General features: G+C 50.4%; 1 protein-coding gene across 1 annotated transcript; it reads left to right on the top strand.

Annotated features, from left to right (window-relative positions):
- Positions 1-272: 272 nt before the first annotated feature.
- On the top strand, positions 273-12,708 carry Gucy2d (guanylate cyclase 2D, retinal). Its single transcript, XM_035448307.1, has 18 exons — positions 273-990; positions 1,074-1,378; positions 3,573-3,924; positions 4,216-4,300; positions 4,529-4,631; positions 4,954-5,055; positions 6,557-6,637; positions 8,163-8,369; positions 8,506-8,662; positions 9,076-9,225; positions 10,012-10,160; positions 10,704-10,867; positions 10,954-11,146; positions 11,518-11,692; positions 11,914-12,012; positions 12,133-12,227; positions 12,362-12,447; positions 12,615-12,708. Exons 1-18 carry the CDS (start codon positions 273-275, stop codon positions 12,706-12,708), a joined length of 3,315 nt encoding a protein of 1,104 aa, XP_035304198.1.
- Positions 12,709-21,795: the final 9,087 nt, after the last annotated feature.

The following is a 21,795-nucleotide window of genomic DNA, read 5'->3' as shown; positions in this document are numbered from 1 at the left end:
ACTCAGGTCCTGTGTGAGGGCGTGGGAATATCCCCACCGGACCTGAGGCTGCTGATCAGGGAGGGAGGAGGATAAACAAGTGGGGACAAGCAGGCCAGGCCAGAGAGGCCTTGGGGCGGTGCACTGCCCCCATGTAGGCTCCAAGTGAGTGGAAGCCTAGACACCCTTGGGGTTGGGAGGGATTTGAAAAACCGGCTTGAGCGGAGAACCCTAAGGGAGAGCTGGGGATCTCAACTCTCCTCCTGCTCGTTCTGTGTTCACAGAAGAGGGCAATGACCGCGTGGCTCCTGCCAGCGGGTGGGCTTCCCGACGCCGGGTTCTGCGTCCCTGTGTGCAGCCTTTCGAGGGTCCTGCGCTGGCCAGGGCCTCGGCTGTCCGGTCTCCTGCTCCTGCTGCTGCTCCCGCCGCCTGCTGCCCTTTCGGCCGTGTTCAAAGTGGGGGTCCTGGGCCCCTGGACTTGTGACCCAATCTTCGCCCGGGCCCGCCCGGATCTGGCTGCGCGTCTGGCCGCCAACCGCCTGAATCGTGACCTTGCCCTGGACGGCGGCCCCCGGTTCGAGGTTGCGCTGCTCCCAGAGCCTTGCCTGACCCCGGGCTCTCTGGGGGCCGTGTCCTCTGCGCTGGCTCGAGTCTCTGGCCTGGTGGGTCCGGTGAACGCGGCAGCCTGCCGGCCAGCGGAGCTACTAGCCCAGGAGGCTGGAGTAGCGCTGGTGCCCTGGGGCTGCCCAGGCACTCGGGCGGCTGGCACTACAGCCCCGGCGGTGACCCCCGCTGCAGATGCCCTCTACGTCCTCCTTAGAGCATTCCGCTGGGCGCGCGTGGCTCTCATCACCGCGCCCCAGGACCTGTGGGTGGAGGCGGGACGTGCGCTGTCCACAGCACTCAGGGCCCGGGACTTGCCAGTTGCCCTAGTAACCACCATGGAGCCCTCAGACCTGTCTGGAGCTCGGAAGGCCCTCAGGAGGATCCGAGATGGGCCTAGAGTTAGAGGTGGGCTCCCACGTAGAGTGAGGGGAGATGGGCGGGTCCTGCGGGCAGCGGGCAGCGCAGCGAGCCAGCCTCTGTGTCCGCAGTAGTGATCATGGTGATGCACTCGGTGCTGCTGGGCGGCGAGGAGCAGCGCTACCTACTGGAAGCTGCGGAAGAGCTGGGCCTGACTGACGGCTCTCTGGTCTTCCTGCCCTTCGACACGCTTCACTATGCGTTGTCTCCAGGCCCGGAGGCTCTGGCTGCACTTGTCAACAGCTCCCAGCTTCGCAGGGCTCACGATGCGGTGCTCACACTCACGCGCCACTGTCCTCCGGGAGGCAGCGTGCAGGACAGCCTGCGCAGGGCCCAAGAGCACCAGGAGCTGCCCCCTGACCTCAACCTGCAGCAGGTAGACCGACTAATGAATAGAGAAGAGGGAGGAGTGCCAGGGGAGTGAGCAGAAAACAGACGAGGAGAGAAGGCTGGAACCAGTAGGAAGAGGAGGGTGGGAAATGGGAAAGGGGCGCGTGGAGACAGTGGGAAAGAAGAAAATGAAGCCTGTAGGAAAGGGGAGGAGTAGTCCCTGGGACAGGGGAGGGTGGAGCCGGTGGGAATGAGGAGGGTGGAGCCAGTGGGAGTGAGGAGGGTGGAGCCAGTGGGAGTGAGGAGGGTGGAGCCAGTGGGAGTGAGGAGGGTGGAGCCAGTGGGAATGAGGAGGGTGGAGTCAGTGGGAGGGGGTGGGTGGAGCCAGTGGGAATAAGGAGGGTGGAGTCAGTGGGAATGAGGAGGGTGGAGCCAGTGGGAGTGAGGAGGGTGGAGCCAATGGGACAGGGGAGGGTGGAGCCGGTGGGAATGAGGAGGGTGGAGCCAATGGGACAGGGGAGGGTGGAGCCAATGGGACGGGGAGGGTGGAGCCAATGGGGAATGAACCGAAGCTGCAACTGATCTGGAGTTTCCTGGGTGCTGTAGAAGTTCTGGTTTTGCTTAGGGCATCCTCATTACTACAATTACCCCCTGCTTCAAACAAACAAACAAACAAACCAAAGAGATGGCTATACAGCACAGTGGAGGATGCTTGGCAGACTTGTGCAAGGCCTTAGGTTCAATTTCCCAAAACAAATAAATAGCCAGACTCATATTCCAGAGGGACCACCTAAAGAAGGCTAAGGTGGGGAGTGGGTGAGGACATGCTGAACCACGCCCCACCAATGCCTCTAACCTTCTCCATGGAGGTGTTTGGGGTAGAAAAGAAGACAGAATGGGAATAATCAATGAAGAGTGAGACGGGATAGGGGGATCTGTCAGTCGGGGGGAAGGAGAGAAAGGCAAGGGGCAATGATGCTGTCATCAGTTGTCAGTGAGTAGTGCAGCCAGCTGTTCATGCTGGAGACCCGGCTCCTCCTCGTCCCCGTCAAACCCAGGAAAGAAGCCCTTTTCCTCCCTAAAGGTCATTAGACTCCATTTGTACTGTCCTCCTTCACTGACATTGCCCTGACTCAGGCCACAGTATTTCTAGACCCAAGCCATGTGAGAGTCTCCCAACTCTCACATGACCCAGGCTTCTTTCCACCAACAACGAGATCTGGCTTCAGAAATGGATGTGCTTTACAATTCCAAGACCTGGTTCAAGCCTTCCCGGTAGTTTTTAGACGGCTTCCTGCAGCCCGAGTTGGGGCCCTTCATTGCCCTGCATAGATGGAGGTCTCTTCACATGTCCTAACAGGACTTGAGTCTCACTTCTCTTACGTCTCACATGAACTCTGCCAGACTAAGCCACTTTAGGTCCCCTGAATGTGTCCTTCTCCCTCCTACCCCATTCTCCCCGGGGGATGGTCACTGCTTCTGGAACCTTCCACCTCTTCCTCCCTCCTTCTCATGCCTAGAGCCCTCCCACCCCCCCTGTGCCTTCACCATTGCACTTCTTTAGCATCCTTGTCTTTCCGCCTAAACTAAAGGAAAGTTTGCTCACAGGAGAGGACCGTCTCACACACTGTGGTGTCACTAGTATTCTGTGGTGTCTGCCATCCCAAGAACAGGAATAGTAGTGAGGAGAGGTACCAATGGTAGTACTTCTTTGGGTAGGGATGGAAGAAGCACTGATAACCAAGGTAGGCCTGGTAACGTGGGCAAGAAATCCCAGCTGCCCAAAAGGCTAAAGCAAGAGGATCAAAAATCCACTGTCTGCTGAGTACCCACCTAGAAACAGGAGGACATCTGCCTAGGCTACAGAATGAGTTTAAGGTCAAACTCAGCAATTTAGAAAGACTCAATACATTAAACAGACAATAACAAAAAGACATGAGCAGGGGGTTGGGGGAGAGGCTTTAGATGAATGGTAGGTGATGAGATTAAAGGCATAAGCCAGGCAAAAAACTAGATGGGAAAGTTTCGACTATGGAAAGTCACTGAAGTCATGAGAGAAGAAGCTAATCCCTGAAAGGAGGTACCAACAATGCCAGCAGACAGTGAGGAGGATGGGGAGCCTTCACCTAGGAGATAGGAACCCTCAGAGCTAGTGGGGCTGATGAAGGAATAGGCATTCTAGAGAATTCTCACCCATTTATGGGATCTAAGTCCTCACTCTCTCCTCTCCTCTCATCTAGGTCTCTCCACTGTTTGGAACCATCTATGATGCTGTTTTCCTGTTGGCTGGGGGAGTGACAAGAGCCAGAGCAGCTGTGGGTGGTGGCTGGGTGTCAGGTGCATCTGTGGCCCGCCAAGTTCAGGAAGCCCAAGTCTCTGGCTTTTGCGGGGTCCTGGGAAGAACCGAGGAGCCCTCCTTTGTGCTGCTGGACACAGATGCATCCGGAGACCGGCTCCATGCCACACACCTGCTGGATCCCATCCGAGGCTCTATGCGCTCAGCTGGGACCCCTGTGCACTTCCCTCGAGGTGGACCTGCACCTGGACCAGACCCTTCCTGCTGGTTTGATCCAGATGTGATCTGCAACGGAGGTGAGGGGAGCACCCTCAGGCTCCCACTGAAACAGCATGGCAATTCACAAAGTTGTGAGAGAGGGAACCCCATTATTTTCCCAGGTCCTCCTTCAGCCCATGTCTTGCTCAGGGCTCCTCTCAAGGATTTCCAAAGCCCTCGAGGACCCTGCAGCATCTCCAGAGGAATTTGTGAGCTTTCACACAGCTCAAAAGCCCATTTCTTAGATTTGGCATGACTGATTGAACATCGCCCTCACTTAAGGGGTCTTCTCCTTCCAAGACCAAGTGTCCCTCTCTTTGTCCCTTCAGGAGTGGAGCCAGGCCTGGTCTTTGTTGGCTTCCTCCTGGTGATAGGGGTGGCACTGATTGGAGCCTTCCTGGCTCATTACTTGAGGTGAGTGAGGGGAGTAGAATTGTGCCACAAAGCCAGGCGGTGAGGTCCACAAGACGGGGAAAGTCGTCTTGGGGAGGGACATGAGATCCAGGGAGTTGGCAGAGTTCCAGAGCATGTTTAGAGAATAGCTATATTCCAGTACCCTTCCTGGAACTAATGACACCCCTCTGCTCTATCCCCTGCTGGCTTCTTATGGAATTTGTGGGGATGATCACTGTCCCCCACCAGGCACAGGCTGCTACACATGCAAATGGTCTCCGGCCCCAACAAGATCATCCTGACTCTGGAAGATGTTACCTTCCTCCACCCACAGGGGGGCAGCTCTCGGAAGGTCAGGAAAGCAGGGAGCCAGGAGCCACCTGTCCCTTCCCTGAGCCAGCTGTCCCCCCAGCTCCCATGTGAGAAACAGCTTCTGGCCCAGCTTTGTCCTTGGGAATCTGAAACCTCATCTCCTGTCTTGGGCTGGTGTGAAGGTCCAACTAGAAAATAAGTATTTGTTTTGTAAACTGTAAAGTGTGGTGTACTGGGTACCATTTCCACCTGTCCTGCAGATTCCTTTACTTCCTCTCTTTCACCCACAGAACTCAGCAACCGCAACCGAGGACTTTAGCCCCTGAATATATTCTGACACTTGCATTGACCTCTGTCCTCAGGTGGCCCAGGGCAGTAGATCGAGTCTGGCTACCCGGAGCACATCAGACATTCGAAGTGTCCCCAGCCAGCCCCCGGAGAGCACCAACATTGGCCTCTATGAGGTGAGCTAATCCCCACTTAGGCTGACTGGTACTCCAGGAGGGGAGAAAAAAGAAGACTGCTGGAACCAGTGCCAAGAGGAAAAACACTCCCAAGGGAGAGTCAAGTCGCATCCTGCAGGCTCCAAGCATGGAGATGAAGGTGGGGAGGATCTAGGGTAAAAGTCACAGATTTAGCAATCCTAACCTGATTCTCCAATCTGGAAATCCTTTCTGCCACAAGATCCAGGTGAGAGCTCCCCAAAACCCAAAATCTGAAGGCTGGGGCTGCTATGGAGCATGCTGGCATCAGCATGCAGGCTGGTGTAGCCAGTGAGGCCAATGCCTTCTCTACTGAGAATCCCCGCCCCTGCCCCCTCAACATTTTCAACCAGTTCTGGTCAGAATCAGGAACACAAGTCCTCCATCAGAAAAGGAATGCCAGAGAACATTAACAGCTGGGCCGGGACTTGTGAACGTGGACGAGTGGACGAGACATGCCAGGAGGAGGTTTGGAAAGTTCAGCTCAATGAAAGAGTGGGAGAGCACCCAAGCTCAAGGTCTTGGAGAGAATGAAAAGGGTCTTACTGTGTCACCCGAGACCATGATGACCGGTTCTCAGGGACACATTATTATTGGTTTTTAAAATAATTTATTTATTTTTATTTTATGTGCATTGGTGTCTTGCCTGCATGTATGTCTGTGTGAGAGTATCAGGTCTTGGAGTTTCAGACTGTTGTGAGCTGCCATGTGGGTGCTAGGGATTGAATCCGGTACTCTTAACCATTGAGCCATCTCTCCAGCTCCATATTACTGTTATTTTAAGCAAGTTGTTAGTTGCTTGGGTCCACCCTCTGCCTATCTAAGTCTTTCTTTTCTCTGCCCCAGCCCACTAAATGCAACCCCCAGGTTTTAATGGCCATTAAAATGCATCTCTACATTTACTTCCAAATGCTTATTAGGAGGTAATACCAAATCCTCATGAATCTCTTCTAGTTCATATCTCTTAGCAACAAGCAGGACCACTAATCTGATTTGCAAGGACCAGGGCAAATTAAGAGCAAAGGGCTCCTTGTTCACCCAGGTGACAGCAGCAGATCACTGAACCAAGTGGCTACACCAAGGCATACCATGAACTGACCCCACAAGCAGCTGGAGACAATGAGGCCAGGACCCAAAGGGGTGACACCTCCCTCCATAGCTGGCTCATTATAATCCCTGAAAACTCCTAGTACAGCGCTCTCTCATGACAAGGGGCAGTGACGAGGGCTGTGTACGTAACAGTTCGCTTGTGTGAACATGGATGGGTATATCTGGGGAGGTGAGGACCACCATACATGGCTCCACATCTTGCTCACCTGGGCCCTGGCCCAGCTACCTGTGAAACATTGAGCTGCTTGCATCTGTGGTTCTCTGTCTTATAACAGATGTGCTCTCGGGCACTGGGCCAGTGGAAATGTGAGAGCCCTAGAGCAGCTTGCATCTTGGGACTACAAGGACTCAATTCCTTAACCTTCTGCTGCAGGGAGACTGGGTTTGGCTGAAGAAATTTCCAGGAGATCATCACCTGGCTATCAGGCCAGCAACCAGGATGGCCTTCTCCAAGGTAAGCCATGATGGGGAGTTGGCTGGCTGGCTGGCTGCCCATTCCTGGCTTCTTTTTGTAGCAGGTTACAGGGGTAATTCCAGTGGTTTCCTTCCACTCTGGAGAGGACTTCTTACCATATCTCATGATATTAACTTTTTCTTTGATACTCTTATCACAACTTATATGTGACAAGTGAAGTGTGAATTTATCACAAAAGCTGTACGTTCAAGCTGGGCGTTGGTGGCGCACGCCTTTAATCCCAGCACTCGGGAGGCAGAGGCAGGCGGATCTCTGTGAGTTCCAGCCAGCCTGGTCTACAGAGCAAGTGCCAGGATAGGTTCCAAAGCTACACAGAAAAACCCTGTCTTGAAAAAAAAAAAAAAAAAAAAACCAAAACACAAAAAAAGTTGTATATTCAGCTATGGTCTGGTTTATCTGCCTCCACCATGGGTGGAAGTTTAATGAGGGTGCTACCATATTCCCAGCACCCAGCACAGGGTCTGGAATATCGGAGGCCAGCGGATTTGTGTTGAGTGAGACGATTAAAAAAAAAAAAAAGTAAAAATGAGGACCCATTGAGATGACTTAATGGACCAAGGTGCCTACTGACAAGTCTGATCACATGGATTTGTTTCCCAGAACCCACATTATGGAAGGAAAGAGCTGACTCCTGCTAAGTTGCCCTCTGATCTCCACATGGGTACCATGGCATGTATATGCCCACACGCATACACATATGCAGATATGCCCACATATATAAATAATAAATAAATAAACATATTTTCAGAGAAAAAATGTAAATGGATTTCCACTTCTGTGAGGACACCTGTGTAATATGGCCCCAGTGGTATTGACATAGTGAATAAAGTGGGCATTTGGCAAGGAGGCAGTAGAACAGCTTATTCCCGTGCTTTCAACTTTCCTGGCCCTCTTCCCCCAGCACCAAGCGTCCTTGGTTTGGTCTCTTTCCAGGAGGCAGTCACTGGGGCTTGTGATCACAGCTGTGAGTGACTTAAGTGGGCTGCCTTTGTGGGTGTGGACAAAGTCACCATTTGACACCAGGTGTTTAAAATGAAAGCTGCCCCTTAACTGGGCATGTGGTCCCAGGGACAGCTGGAAGGCAGCAGCATTTGTTCTGTCTGGTCCTTCACCAAAGACTGCCACATTAGAAAGAAAAAGCAGGTTATGGTAGCGATCCTACCTGCAGCGTTTTACCTTTACGACTTCACTTAACTCTCTAGTTAACTTAGTCCCTCAGCTTTATAGTTAGTAAATCGAAACCTGACTGGCTCCTAATCCCCAGTGTATGTTCGTCTTTTCATTCATAATTTTAAGCTTAGCCATTCATAATTTGAACAGAATTATATAGAGAAGAAAGGCCTCCCACCCCCATCCTATTTTACTTACCGTTTTCAATCCTGTATTCCCAGTTTGGATGTTCCAAATAGACACTGAATCGGCTTGGGGGGGGGAGGGGAAAATGACTGGTGCTCGGTGCATTGCCTCCTAGGGAGGAAAAAAAACCTGGGTTTCTGCCTTTCAGCTGCGGGAGCTTCGGCATGAGAATGTGGTCCTCTACCTGGGGCTCTTCCTGGCGGGGACAGCAGACAGTCCTGCAGCCCCTGGGGAGGGCATCTTGGCTGTAGTCTCAGAACACTGTGCTCGGGGCTCCCTCCATGACCTCCTGGCCCAGAGAGACATAAAGCTGGACTGGATGTTCAAGTCTTCACTCTTGCTGGACCTCATCAAGGTGTGTGTGTCTGTGTGTGTGTGTGTGTGTGTGTGTGTGTGTGTGTGCCTGGATGTGTGTTTGCGGGAGGTAGAGATGTGCTGGCGGGGTAGGGGTCAGGGGAACTAAGGCTGCCTCTTCCTCCACCCCTTCCAAGGGAATGAGATATCTGCACCATCGCGGTGTGGCCCACGGGAGGCTTAAGTCTCGGAACTGCGTGGTGGACGGGAGGTTCGTGCTCAAGGTGACAGATCATGGCCACGGGCGACTGCTGGAAGCGCAAAGGGTGTTACCTGAGCCTCCCAGTGCGGAGGGTAGGAGTCCCCAGCTGCCCCCCACCCTCCACCCCCACCCCCAGCACTGGAGCATCCTTTAGGTTCTGCATAGTTGCAAGTGCTTTCTCCTCCATCCCTTCCTCGCACTCTTCACATTCCAGATCTACTAACACTAACCGGGAGACTGAGACGTAGGGGCTTGCTGGGGAGTGCCTGAGCTCTGCGGATACGCTGTGATTTGCTGAAAGCTGGCTCTCCTGAGGCGGAGTCTCCCTTTAGGCACCGCCTTTCTGAGGGCCGGCTTTTCTCTGGAAAGTTTTGAATCTCAAATAGACTCTGCTCTGAAATATTTGAGGGGTCGTTGCGTTGATTAGTATCAGTGAGGACGAGGATCTGATCCTCAAGGCCACCGCAGCCTCTCTCGTGCCCAAGCCGCTCTTCCTTGTTCCTAGATCAGCTATGGACAGCCCCAGAGCTGCTTCGGGACCCAGCCCTGGAGCGACGGGGAACCCTAGCTGGCGATGTCTATAGCCTGGGTATCATCATGCAGGAGGTCGTGTGCCGCAGCGCCCCCTATGCCATGCTGGAGCTAACACCCGAGGGTAAGGTGGCTTGGGTCCAGGTCAAAACAGCCAAGCCAGACCCAACCTGGCTCTTTAATAAAGTGAAGCCAGTGGTGAGACTTAATTTTGTGGTAGCTTTCTTAGAGCTGGGCTCTGAAGACAGCAGTGGGAAAGCCAAGCATGAGGCGGGTGTTTCAGGGCACAGATCTTAACAGCTTCTGTCCCGACCCTGGACCCACCCTGCTCTTCCATCACACAGCCATTAATTATTTTAATGTGGCTGCTGGAGACCCAAGCTCAGGTCTTCTGGCTTGCATGCCAGGCACTTACTGACTGAGCCATCTCCTAAGGCTTGGAAGTGTTAATTTTAAAACTCCTAGCCAGGCAGTGGTGGCGCACACCTTTAATCCCAGCACTCGGGACACAGGCGGATCTCTGTGAGTTTGAGGCCAGCCTGGTCTGTAGAGTAAGTTCCAGGACAGCCAAGGCTACATAGAGAAACCCTGTCTCAAAACAAACAAACAAACAAACAAAGAAACAATCCTCTCTGGATGGTTGGTAGAGTACTTAATTGCCTAGTGTACACAAAGCCCTGAGTTCAATTCCTAGCACCTCAATATCTGGGCAAAGTAGCGCAAGTCTGTGGTCCCAGCACTTGCTTGGGAAGTGGAAGGGTTAAAAGTTCCGGGGTCATCTTCAGCTATATTGTAAGCTGGAGACCAGTTTGGGCTCATGAGACCTCTTTCAGTGCCCCATCTTAGGCTAACAACAGAGGTGGGTTTTATTTGGGGTCGCCCACTTCTCACAGTTTCTTCTTGCCTCCAGAAGTGATCCAGAGGGTAAAGAGCCCTCCTCCACTGTGTCGGCCCTTGGTGTCAATGGACCAGGCACCCATGGAGTGCATCCAGCTGATGACACAGTGCTGGGCTGAGCAGCCAGAACTTCGTCCCTCTATGGACCGCACCTTTGACCTGGTCAGGAGCTGGGATTGGGCGAGGACTGGGCTGGCCCCTGGGATCCCAGGTTCTTGTTAGTGTCCTGTTCCCAGGCAAGCAGGCCGGCAGGAGCTTTGATCTTTTAGGCTCTTTCCTAAGGATTAACCCAGGAACTGCAAATTTGGTAGGGAAGGTCTAGAATGCAGATGAGGACTTGTGGAGGCCTTTGGAATGGGAAAGAGAACTCTGGGTAGAAGAAATACTTACATCAAATAACATTGAATAAGAACCAGACATGTACTTGGTTTATTGAGATAGGAAAACCTTTAGCCTGAGTTCAGTGCCTTGTCAATTCCAACTCAGAGAAGCTATCTGTGGGAACCCTCATTTTTCACACAACTCATAATAATATCTGCAAACCTCGTGGCCAGGAGTCTGGGGTGCTTCGTGAGTAGAAGGTAAATGGTGCTCAGATATATAGCCCCATGAGCAGCACAGGAGAGCACCATGGCAGCCAGCATCTTCGGTGTTTTTTTGTTTTGTTTTGTTTTGTTTTTTTTAAAAAGCTTTCTCCTCTCCTAGTTCAAGAGCATCAACAAGGGCCGGAAGATGAACATCATTGACTCCATGCTTCGGATGCTAGAACAATACTCCAGTAACCTGGAGGACCTGATCCGAGAACGCACAGAGGAGTTAGAGCAGGAGAAGCAGAAGACTGACAGGCTGCTCACACAGATGCTGCCTCCGTGGGTGCCTATGTGGACAGGAGTGTGGGGAAAGGGTGGCCAGACTGGGGTAGCCTCCAGGTGACCCCGCTGCTTGCCATTCCTAGATCTGTGGCTGAGGCCCTGAAGATGGGGACATCTGTGGAGCCCGAGTACTTTGAAGAGGTGACACTGTACTTCAGTGACATTGTGGGCTTCACCACCATTTCCGCCATGAGTGAGCCCATTGAGGTGGTAGACCTGCTTAATGACCTCTATACACTCTTTGACGCCATCATTGGTTCCCACGATGTCTACAAGGTTTGGTTTTGTTTTCTATGGATACCTGGGTGTCTTAGAACTTGTCGTGTAGACCAGGCTGGTCTCAGACTTGTAGCAATCCTACTGCCTCTGCCTCCCGAGTCCTGGGTTTAAAGCACGTGCCAGTGTTGCCTGGCTCTGGCTTTCAGTTTAAATGAGGCAGTTCCGCCTGCCTCAGGACACCGGTTAGTTTTCCTCAGCCCTCCTGTCACTAATCTCTTCCTTCAGGCCCCAGGGCAACTCCTGACTACCACCTTGGCTTCCTCAGGATCATCTGTCTTTAACCCCTTTAGACCTCCGGACAAGTGACACTGATGTGACTACTGGGGGAGGGGTGTTCAGAACTGAACAGACACCACCCTCTCCCCCAGGTGGAAACAATTGGAGATGCCTATATGGTGGCCTCCGGGCTGCCACAGAGGAATGGGCAGCGGCATGCTGCCGAGATTGCCAACATGTCTCTGGACATCCTCAGTGCCGTAGGCTCTTTCCGCATGCGCCATATGCCTGAGGTCCCAGTGCGCATCCGCATTGGCCTGCACTCAGGTGACTACTCAGCCCTCCCCGCTGCTGGGCTCCAGGTTTCAGCTATAGGAGGCAAACCCTTGGTAGGGGTGGGGTGGGATGGGGTGGGGCTTGCCTTGAATGTTTTTATTGGGGAAGTTGGTAGAGAGCGTGGGGTCTCTCAGGGCCCTTTGTGCAGCCTGGCTGCTGGGTGCTGTCTCTGCCTGCCTTCTTGCCCCCTCTGACCTGCCATACTTCCCCAGGCCCGTGCGTGGCTGGTGTGGTGGGCCTCACCATGCCTCGGTACTGCCTGTTTGGGGACACAGTCAACACAGCCTCACGAATGGAGTCCACTGGGCTGCGTGAGTGTAACAGACAAAGGAGAGCTCGGGGAGGTGGAGAGAGGCTGGAGGGGGCAGGTGGTCCAGGATGGGGACATGACAGGTGAACCCTGAGATCATGGTGTTCGCTCACTGCCTCAGCTTACCGCATCCACGTGAACCTGAGCACTGTTCGGATTCTTAATGCTCTGGACCAGGGTTTCCAGATGGAGCTGCGAGGCCGCACAGAGCTGAAGGTAAGTGTGGACCACACTCTGCTGCTTTGTGAGGGTCCTTACAGATGTATGGTCTCCGGGTTTCACTTAGACCTAAAGATTCTTCATCCCTCACCCTGGTCTCCCCATGTCTCCCCTCTTTTGTGTTTCCCCAGGGCAAGGGTGCTGAGGACACGTACTGGCTTGTGGGCAGAGTCGGCTTCAACAAGCCCATTCCCAAGCCACCAGATCTGCAACCAGGGTGAGTGGTTGGCTTGAACCTGCTGGACGACAGCTGGGTAACTGGCTTCTCAGTGGCGCCAGCCAATGGGCTCTTTGTGCCTCCTACACCAACTCTCCTCCCAATCCAAGTCCTGACCTCCCTCACCCCTATTTCTCTTCCCTGAGGCTGCAGTCTCCTCCCTGCAGGGCCAGCAACCATGGCATCAGCCTGCAGGAGATTCCCCCAGAAAGGCGCAGGAAGCTGGAGAAAGCCAGGCCAGGCCAGTTCACTGGGAAGTGAAGCTCCCTGGGGACAGGTACTGTGTCTTCCCTCATCCTCAGGGACCACTCAGTTCTGGCGGGGGAGGGGAGAGTGTTGTGCTTCCTGGGGGGTCAGGTCAAAACTAGGTAAGAGTTATCCGCAGGATAGCCCACTCAAGCCAAGTGTCCCTATTCCTCTCTGATTTAGGGGGCAGGGGCTGATTCATTAGCCCAGAAAAGGAATTTCCCCTAGAGGAAGCAACGATATTGGGCACACCGGTTTGGTAGGTCTGGAATTTTCCCCCAAAGCTACCCTTTCCCTGAACATAAACCAGGCTTCTCAGAGAGGTTGCTCAGATTATATACTGCACAATGACAGAATTCTGGGGATAGCATTTGTGAGGTTGTATTTGCAGTTCTGTCAGCGCCAAAGGTCTCTCCATGCAGGAATCTCTAGGCCATGATCTCCCAATGCACACTTTTCTTCCTCTCTGAGACAGCTGTCATTCCCTCAGGTATTCTGCAAGGTCTTTCCTGAAGTTGCTGCTATACATTGGATGGAAGCTGGCTGACGTCAGCTTATTATGTCAGCTTCTGTCCAGTTTCTGCCTCCAAGGATTCAGAGCCAGGAGTCTGCTGCAAGCCAGCATGTGACATTGGGAAGATCTGAAGTGCTCTCCAAGCTCCCTTCAGTGGTAGAATGAGGGGAGCTAAGTGGTTTCCACCACCCTGTGGCTCTTACAGTGAGGCTTTAGAGTGTCTTGGGATTCAGGACACTGTGGCATATGGGGGTTGCAGAAGTGGAGGATGCTCCACTCTCTAGGTCCTGTGAGACTCCAGAAGTGGGGATCTGGGATCAGAAACCCCAGGGGACATGGAGGCCTCGTGTTCTACCTGGGCAGGGGTCATCATGTGGCCTGAAAAGGACAGGGTTCTGTTTAGCACCCATCCTGTTCCCTCTCTGTCGCTCACTGTCAGAAACTGGTTCCTTCTCCAATGGGCAGAACCAAATCACTTGCCCGAGTGCAGAGAAAAGCTTGCTTTGATGCTCAGGGGGAGGGAAACTAGCTGCACCCAAACTTTGCTAACCAGAATGGCAGATGAATAGTTTATTATCTACTTAGCTGGGTGTTGGTGAAACGATAATCAAAAAAAAACATCATTTCTCCTGAGATCTTTGCACCAAACATCCATACCTAGTTCTGACAATCCCCCACTGAAGTTTCCTTTGTGGAACTCTGAGGTGCCAGCACCTGGACTTTGGCATGTTTTACTCTTGCTGTCTCTGTCATTGGCACCGTTTCTGGAGGAAGCTGGCAGCAGACACCCACTAGGTAGTGAGTGTCCAGGACCTGGTGGTGTGCATACAGAACTTGAGATGGTGTTGGCAGAATCTGAAAGAGATGAAACCAAGTCCTCACTAAGAGAGGCACAGCTGGTAGACCAGCAGCATCAGCAGCATCTGGGAGACACACAGAACCCCAACACCCCCGCAACAGAATCAAGTCTGCCTGTGAAGGACACCCCTTAAAGCTGCACAGGCCCACAACAACTTCTTAATCTGAGAATGCCGAGGACAGAAACAAGCCATTGGGTTGGTTTGATTTGGCTCATGGGATTCTTTGTTTTGAGCTAACATGTGAAAATCAATTTAAAGGTGGTACACACATACCCACACATACCAACACCCACACCCACCCACACACATACCCCCTACACACATACCCCCCAACACACACATACCCACACACACACCCACAATACACACACACACACACACACACACACACACACACACACCTCCCACACACATACCCACCCAACCCCCCCCACATATATGTACATGTGAGGGGGTGAGGGGCAGGTGAGGGGGCACACGCATACCTTCAATGCCAGCACTGAACAGGCAGAGGCAGGGGGATCTCTGAGAGTTTGGAGCCAGCCTGGTCTACAGAGTGAGCTCCAGGCCAGCCAGGGCTGCCAGTAAGAACCTGTCTAAACAAAACAACTATGTGTACCTACATATGTAATATACAAACTAGGGCTAGAGAGATAGCTCATTGGTTAAGAGCACTTGTGGATCTTCCAGAGGACCCAGGTTTGATTCCCAAGACCCACATAGAGGCTAACAGTGGTCTATAACTCCAGTTCTAGGGGATCTGACACTCTCTTCTGGTCTCTGCAGGCACTGGAAATGTATGTGGTACACAGATACACATGCAGGCAAAACACCCACACACATAAGATAATTTTTAAAATACATATAAAAAATTTAAATTTCTTTAAAAGAAAATGTGTATCTACCCCTGAGTATCTACAAGGCACCAATTCAAGAACTCTAGTGGATACCAAATTCCTTGGATCTCAAGTCCCTTATATAAGACATAACTTTTTGTTTTTGTTTTTGTTTTTTCCAAGACAGGGTTTCTCTGTGTAGTTCTGTAGACCAGACTGGCCTTGAACTCAGAGACCCACCTGCCTCTGCCTCCTGAGTGCTGTTAAAGGCTTGTGCTACCACCATCCGGCTAAGACATAACTTTTTATATACTACCCTTGCACTTTATCCTGTGTACTTTAAGTAATTTCTACATTATTTGTAATATATATGGTAGGGAATGATAAGAAAAAAAATCGTACATGCTTAGTGCAGATACAACTTCCTAGGCCTAACTGCACAGCACACATACATGGTTGGCTGGGTTAACATAAAAACCACAGTTCTCATCCTAAGGAGAGTAAGAGATAATTTATGCTGGGGCCGTTTTGAGTGACCATGGCCTGGGAACACAGATTTTGGTTACCCCAGATTCCATGCCCCAACATGGAAGCAGTTTCATAGGGTTTTTATAGTTTTACAGAAAGAAGAAAGTCACAAATCAAGCCAACTTTAAAATACATTAGTCGATGTGCCGGAGAGGTGCCTACATTGAGATCAGGGAGCTAGTCTAAAGGCCAAGATGCTACTTTATGACTAGGCTGGCCTGGAACTCACAGAGATCCACCTGCCTCTGCCTCCCAAGTGCTGGGATTAAAGGCGTGTGCCACCACCGCCCTGTTGAGGTTTTCATTTATTATCACAAGATATTAGTTTGGATACAGAGGGGGGCAGGAATGTCTGTTCCAGCAGGCTAGAACTAGCTCAAGATAAAGTAATTGGCCTCTGAACTTACAAAATTCCAATCTCTCCACAGTAGTGAAATTCCAATCAGTCTGTCAGTTCCTAGAGTTCCTTGGTCACAGGCAGACGGGCTTCTTTTCAGGAATTTTGTTCACAGCTGAATCCGTGGATAAGGCATAGGAAAATACAAAGGGCTGCTATCTTAGACCCCCCTCTTTCCCTGAAATTGAAAACACCATGTGGGGCTTGCATCACCCCTTGGCCAGAGTCACTTTAATCCAGGGTGCCACCCTCCAGGTCTCATGGTCCTTATTCCTCCCTGTTAACTGCAAACACCATGGTTTCTTTTGAGGACATCCTTGTCTGGCGTCCGCCGACATTAGGCCTAGAATGTTAAGATCACAGCTACTTTCAGAGCCTGCTTGTTCCTCCTCTTCCTTCTCCTCCTTTTATACTGATTAATGACTACCTTCCCTTTCCTAATGGCAATAATAATAATAATAATAATAATAATAAGTGTAGCTTTCAGTTCTGGTTAGCTAAGTGATGCTGCTGTAGACTATTTAGTACAATTTAAAATTTTTAACTTTGTTCATAAATGATGAGTTGAAGCTGAAAACAAAGCAAAAAAGATTTAATGTGCACACTTGCACAACAATTTAAAAATACACTTACGTAGTTAATTATCTTTCATAAAAGTTTTCTCTGTACTTGGGTTCCAGGGTTGAAGGGCAGATTCCAAATTTCTGGCCTTGGACCTGACTGGGGATTAGCTCTCAAAAATCCTCTCCTTCCTTCCCTCCTGTTCTCTCCCACGCTTCCACCTCTTCCTGCCTGGGGCCTGGAATAGCTACTAGTGTGTAATTCAGGAAGTCTCAAGGAAGAGTCACCCTGGGTTAGGTGCTGGAGGACTAGCCTGGGCAGGCTGGGGCAGGCAACCCCAAAAGAAAGGAGGGATAAACTGAAGTCCATACACAGCTTGAGGCTAGAGGAGGAGTGGACAAGGCTCGGCAGGTCCTCTGATTCCTTTGCATCATTTCCAGGCCAGCCCGTAATGGTCTCAGGCAACTAGATGTGATGGGCTTAGAAGGTGGGCCCTTGCTCCAGAATTCAGAGGCAGTGGGAGAAAGGGAAGAAAGGTTAAAAGGTTCCTCACAGACCTCTCTATCCTTCACTTTCCCCTTCTCTGCCCCTGTTTTCCTTCTCCTCTATCCTACAGCCCTCTTTGCCCTGTTCCTCCCTGCCTTTCTCTGAAGTGTCCCTCATTTCTGAGGACTCCCCACCCCTGACACTGGGTTTAGATTACTAGCTGTCAATCTTAGAGCCCTGACTCAAATATTCCCTGCCTCCCATTCTGTTGTCCCCAGACCCAGGCAACTCCCAGCCCATTAAAGCACCTGACGTGGTCACTGGACACCCTACATTTTCAGGTGCACTTCTACTACCTCGGCCAGTTGGCCTGCCCCAGAAGCCCACACTTGGGGCTGTTTTTGCCTTTGGGATGGCTCTGTAGCTGAGACTCACCATAGCCAAAGCAGGGACTTGCCCCAGCTGCTGAGTGGATTCCAAAGTATACCCCAGGGCTCACTGGCGCCTTTCCTGTGTGCTGCTGTTTCAGTCTGGGTCCTGCTCTGCCTGCTTATATGGGGTGAGCCCCAGGGACCCCCTCCTTGAGGAAGTGGGGTGAGCTGCACCTTGGCAAGGTCTTGTAACACAACATTGTAGGGTCAACCATATTGATAGGGATCTTCTGGGCTTTGCACCCAGCATCCCAAGTGGTGTATCCTGGTGTTTGGGTCCTGGGATGGTAAAGGCTGAAATAAAGGTATGGTTCCTTCCATCACATGGGATGTGGTCCTGTTAATCCCAATAGATGAGAATAAAAACAATACCACAATTTCGGGCCAAATTGAAGCAAGCGTTATTCTATTCAGGTGTACCTGAGAGCTGACCGTTGACCGCCTCCTAAGTCAGGTTAGAGAGAACAGTGCTGATTATGTTTCTCAGGGCCCTTTTAAGGAGTAAAATCATGAGTAGCTGCAAAGCAGGTTTTCAGAATCAAGACAATGAGCAGTTAAGGAAAAAAAAACAATACAAAAACAATCATGTGGATAACAGCCATCATCCTGTGGTCACTCATTAGAGAGTCAGGGTGATCTCAAAAACAAGTCATTGTGGTTGTCTTAGGGTTTCCATTGCTGTGGAGAGACACCATGACCACAGCAACTCTTACAGAGGAAAACATTTGATTGGGGTTGGCTTACAGTTCAGAGGTTTAGTCCACTGTCATGGAGGGAAGCATGGGGGCATGCGGGCAGACATGGAGAGGTAGCTGAGAGTTCCACATCTGAACTGGAGGTAACAGGAAGTGAGAGAGCCACTCTGGGCCTGGCTTGAGCATCTGAAACCTCAAAGCCCACCCCCAGTGATACACTTCCTCCAACAAGGCCACACCTCCATGGGGGCCAGTTTCATTGAGCAAGTCAGGTTTTCTTATAAACAAATAAGTCAAGTTCCAGGAAGCAGAAGCTTAAAAATAGCAACTCATCTCTTACAATAAATGGGAACATTATTAATAACAAAATGGTTTCTGTCCTCAAAGTGGACTCAGGCAGGCTCCTCATCACCTCCTTGATTTATGCGTCCCTGTCAAATCCTTGATAGGAAACTGTTTTTAAAAATGTCGTCTGGTGGAAATGATTCTAACATTGCTTATCTGATGGGTGATCGAGTTGGCAACACTTGGAGAGCCCAGGGCTCAATTTGGTTATTAATAGTATGATAGAAGTCAGAGGTATTGAACAGTGCGTGCCAGTAAATTGCAGACAATCAAGATTATGCTTAAGCGACATGTAGAGCCATTGTTCTCAGTTCTCACATTTCTTGATTCACTGGCACTTTTGGCAATTAACCAGGCTAGTTTAGAGATTCCTCATTGTAACCTGACAACGAGCCCCGGGGATGGGTAACAGAAAGGCTGCAGTGGCAGCCACTGTGGTGGGGTCTAATAGGCATGAGAATCATCACGATTCTCGGGGAGAGCTCTTGTGACTCTATTACTTGATTTTAAAGATTTGCCGAATAAAATGGGGATAACATGTGCTTTCTCACAAAAAACTCTGTGTCCTCCAGAGGGAGCAGAATAAGTAGGATTTTCACAGAAAAAGGTCAATCGTTTACCAAAGGGGAGGGTGTGATGAGAAGTGAAATCACAATGGGAGGAGCCTTAGCTCAGTCAAAACACCGACAGGGAGGGAAACGACATCATTAATAGCAATATCAGCTATGGCTCTAGAAATATTGGTGGGAGCATGTCCCATTTTTGTCTCCCATTATTCTATAATTTTCACATGTAACCCCTATCCCATATAAATTTCTTTTTAAGAGTCTAGAAACAGGGCTGGAGAGATGGCTCAGAGGTTAAGAGCACCGACTGTTGATCCAGAGGTCCTGAGTTCAATTCCCAGCAACCACTTGGTGGCTCACAAGCATCTGTTATGAGCTCTGGTGCCCTCTTCTGGTGTGCAGATATACATGGAAGCAGAATGTTGTATACATAATAAATAAAGTCAGACTCAGTCTGCAATGCTCTGAAGTATTCTTCAGTGCCAGGTAGCCAGATGTGAGGGGAAATGAGTTCCAAGATCTTTGTAGGTGATAAGTGCATGGAGCAATGCAAAGCCATTGTAGGTGACAAGTGCATGGAACAATGCAAAGCCATTAGGCAGTTCTGGCATGCCAATTCTTCCATCTGGCAAGACCCATCATCTGCTGCAGCTCTCCCAATCCCCCAGTCAGAATAGAACTTGATCTCTTTTGGCTTGTACTCAAAAAAACATCTTCAGTGAGGCACAATGGGGACTTGGGGACAGTCTATAGTTCTAGGATGATCTCGGGTTTGGGTTCCCACAGAGCAGCCTCTTTGGCAACTTGATCTGCGTGGTTATTACCTTGAGTTTGGAGGCTTTTGTCTTTCTGGCATCCTGGCCAATGTGTTATGGCCAGTTCAGTTGGCAGCCAAATGGCCTCCTGAAACTGGACAATTTCATGTTTACTTTCAGTCGTGAGTAAGCCCCTCTGTTTATATATCTGACCATGAATATGAGTATATCAGCTGTCTGCGTAAATAATGATATTTTTCCCCTTCAGCTCATCTTAAAGCCTGTATCAGAGCAATAATTCCTGATCTCTGTGCAGATGTGGCCAAATGACCTCCTTCAGGCCCATGACTACTGCTGCTCCCCCGCCCTCACCCTGCATACTTGTGGTTCCTTCTTGAATAAAACTGTTGCCATCCCTGTAGAGATCCACATTTCTACTGAGAGGTACTGAGAGGGCCCAGCATCTCCAGGCAGTCATGGAAGAGCTCCTCAGGGCTGCCACCTGGCAACAGGGTAGCAGGATTGATGACCAAGGATCTACCAAAAATCAACCTTCCCTATCCAAAAGAAGAGCTTGGTACTGAGTCAGATGGGCATTTGTTATCTACCAGTGGGTAGCATCCCTCAGTAGTGTCTCCACAGGGGGTGGAGCTGTTACAGTTAGAGTCTGTCCCAGTGTGAACTTGTCGACTTCTTTAAAAGAATTACAGTAGCTATGCTGGCTCTTAGACAAAGGGACTACCCAGAGATACGGAATCCAGTTTCCTTGAGATGAAAGCTATTGGCCTTTTCCAGGGACCCAGGGTCTGGGTCAGGACTCCCTTGGCAATGCCTTTTCCTTCATGGGCATAAAGATGAAAGGCCTTGGAGATATCAGGGAGATTTAAATCGCAGTCTGTACAAGGGCCTCTTTTAAGTTCTTAAAAGTCTGTTCATGTTCCTCGGTCTATTCCAAAGGATGTTGCCCCTGGCCATAGCAGAGCACTGGGGTTTGGCGATTTCAGCAAACCCAGGTATCCAAAGATGGCAATATCCAACAGTTCCCAGGAACTCCCTAATTTGTTTCTTGGTGGGTGGAGCTGGGATTTGAATTATGGCTGCTATGCAGGTCTGGGACAATAGTGCTTTTCCTTCTTTTAGTTCATATCCCAAGTTAGTCACCTGGAGCAAGCAAATTTAGGCTTTCCTTTTAGAAATTCGGTATCTCAATTGGGCCATGGCTTCCAAAAGGCCATGGGTGGCTCTCAAATTGTCCTCATTCTTAGCAGCCAATGGTAAATCATCCACATATTGGAGCAAGGTTACCTCAGGAAACTTACTGTGGAAAAGACTTTAGTCTTGGTTGAATGCTCCATTGAAGATGGTGTGAGGGTTTTTGACAGAGGGATGGAGAAGAATGAGTTTCTTAAGTCCAATTCAGTGTAAACTTTGTGTTCTAGTGGTAGTGGACTAAGTGAGCAAGGTATAGGGATTTTTAACAATCAGGTGAATGGTTTCCACCTATTTGTTCACTTCCCTCAAGTCTTGTACTGGTCAATAGTCTTGAGTTCCAGGCTTTTGGACAGGCAACAAAAGGGGTGTTCTAGACTGACCGATAAGGAGTCAGTATGTCTGCTTTAAGGAGGTGCCTGAAGTGAACCTTTATCCCTTCCTGGGCTTCCAAGCACATGGGTATTGCTTGACTCAAACAGGCATAGCCCTGATGTTAGTTGCACTATGACATATGGCACATGTTTGGCCAGGCCAGGAGGATTGGCTGCTGCCTAAACTGTAGGAATTTCCTGGACCAATAACTTTTTCCATTCCCCATTTGGGGAATGGTTTGGATTTTGGAGAAGCAGATATTTCTCACCTATTGGGCAGGTTATAGTTAAAGCCTTATCAGGGCCTCCCAGCTGCACCCCAGGAATGTCTCTTGAGAGTGATATTGTTGCTTGGAGCTTGTTTAAGAGGTCCCATCCCAGTAAAGGGTAGGGACATTCAGAAATAACAATAAAAGAATGAGTCACAGTTTCTTGTCTTAAGTTAACAGTCTGGTAAATGGTCTATTTATATTCTTTAATGTCCCCTGTTGTCCCTTGTATTTCCGTTGTTGGTGAGGGGGTCTAAGGGGCCCCCTTGTCTACCA

This window comes from Cricetulus griseus, chromosome 7, assembly GCF_003668045.3.
Source record: "Cricetulus griseus strain 17A/GY chromosome 7, alternate assembly CriGri-PICRH-1.0, whole genome shotgun sequence".
In the NCBI taxonomy this organism is placed as follows: Eukaryota; Metazoa; Chordata; class Mammalia; order Rodentia; family Cricetidae; genus Cricetulus; species Cricetulus griseus.
Note: the sequence above shows the minus strand (reverse complement) of the source record. Positions and strands in the feature narration are given on the sequence as shown.

Bases quoted from the DNA above. Each gene is read 5' to 3' on its own strand.
- Gucy2d (XM_035448307.1), top strand. From the start codon at position 273: ATGACCGCGTGGCTCCTGCCAGCGGGTGGGCTTCCCGACGCCGGGTTC. The intron at 11,693-11,913 runs GTGACTACTCAG...ATACTTCCCCAG, and splicing joins CCGCATTGGCCTGCACTCAG to GCCCGTGCGTGGCTGGTGTG. The intron at 12,228-12,361 runs GTAAGTGTGGAC...GTGTTTCCCCAG, and splicing joins GAGGCCGCACAGAGCTGAAG to GGCAAGGGTGCTGAGGACAC.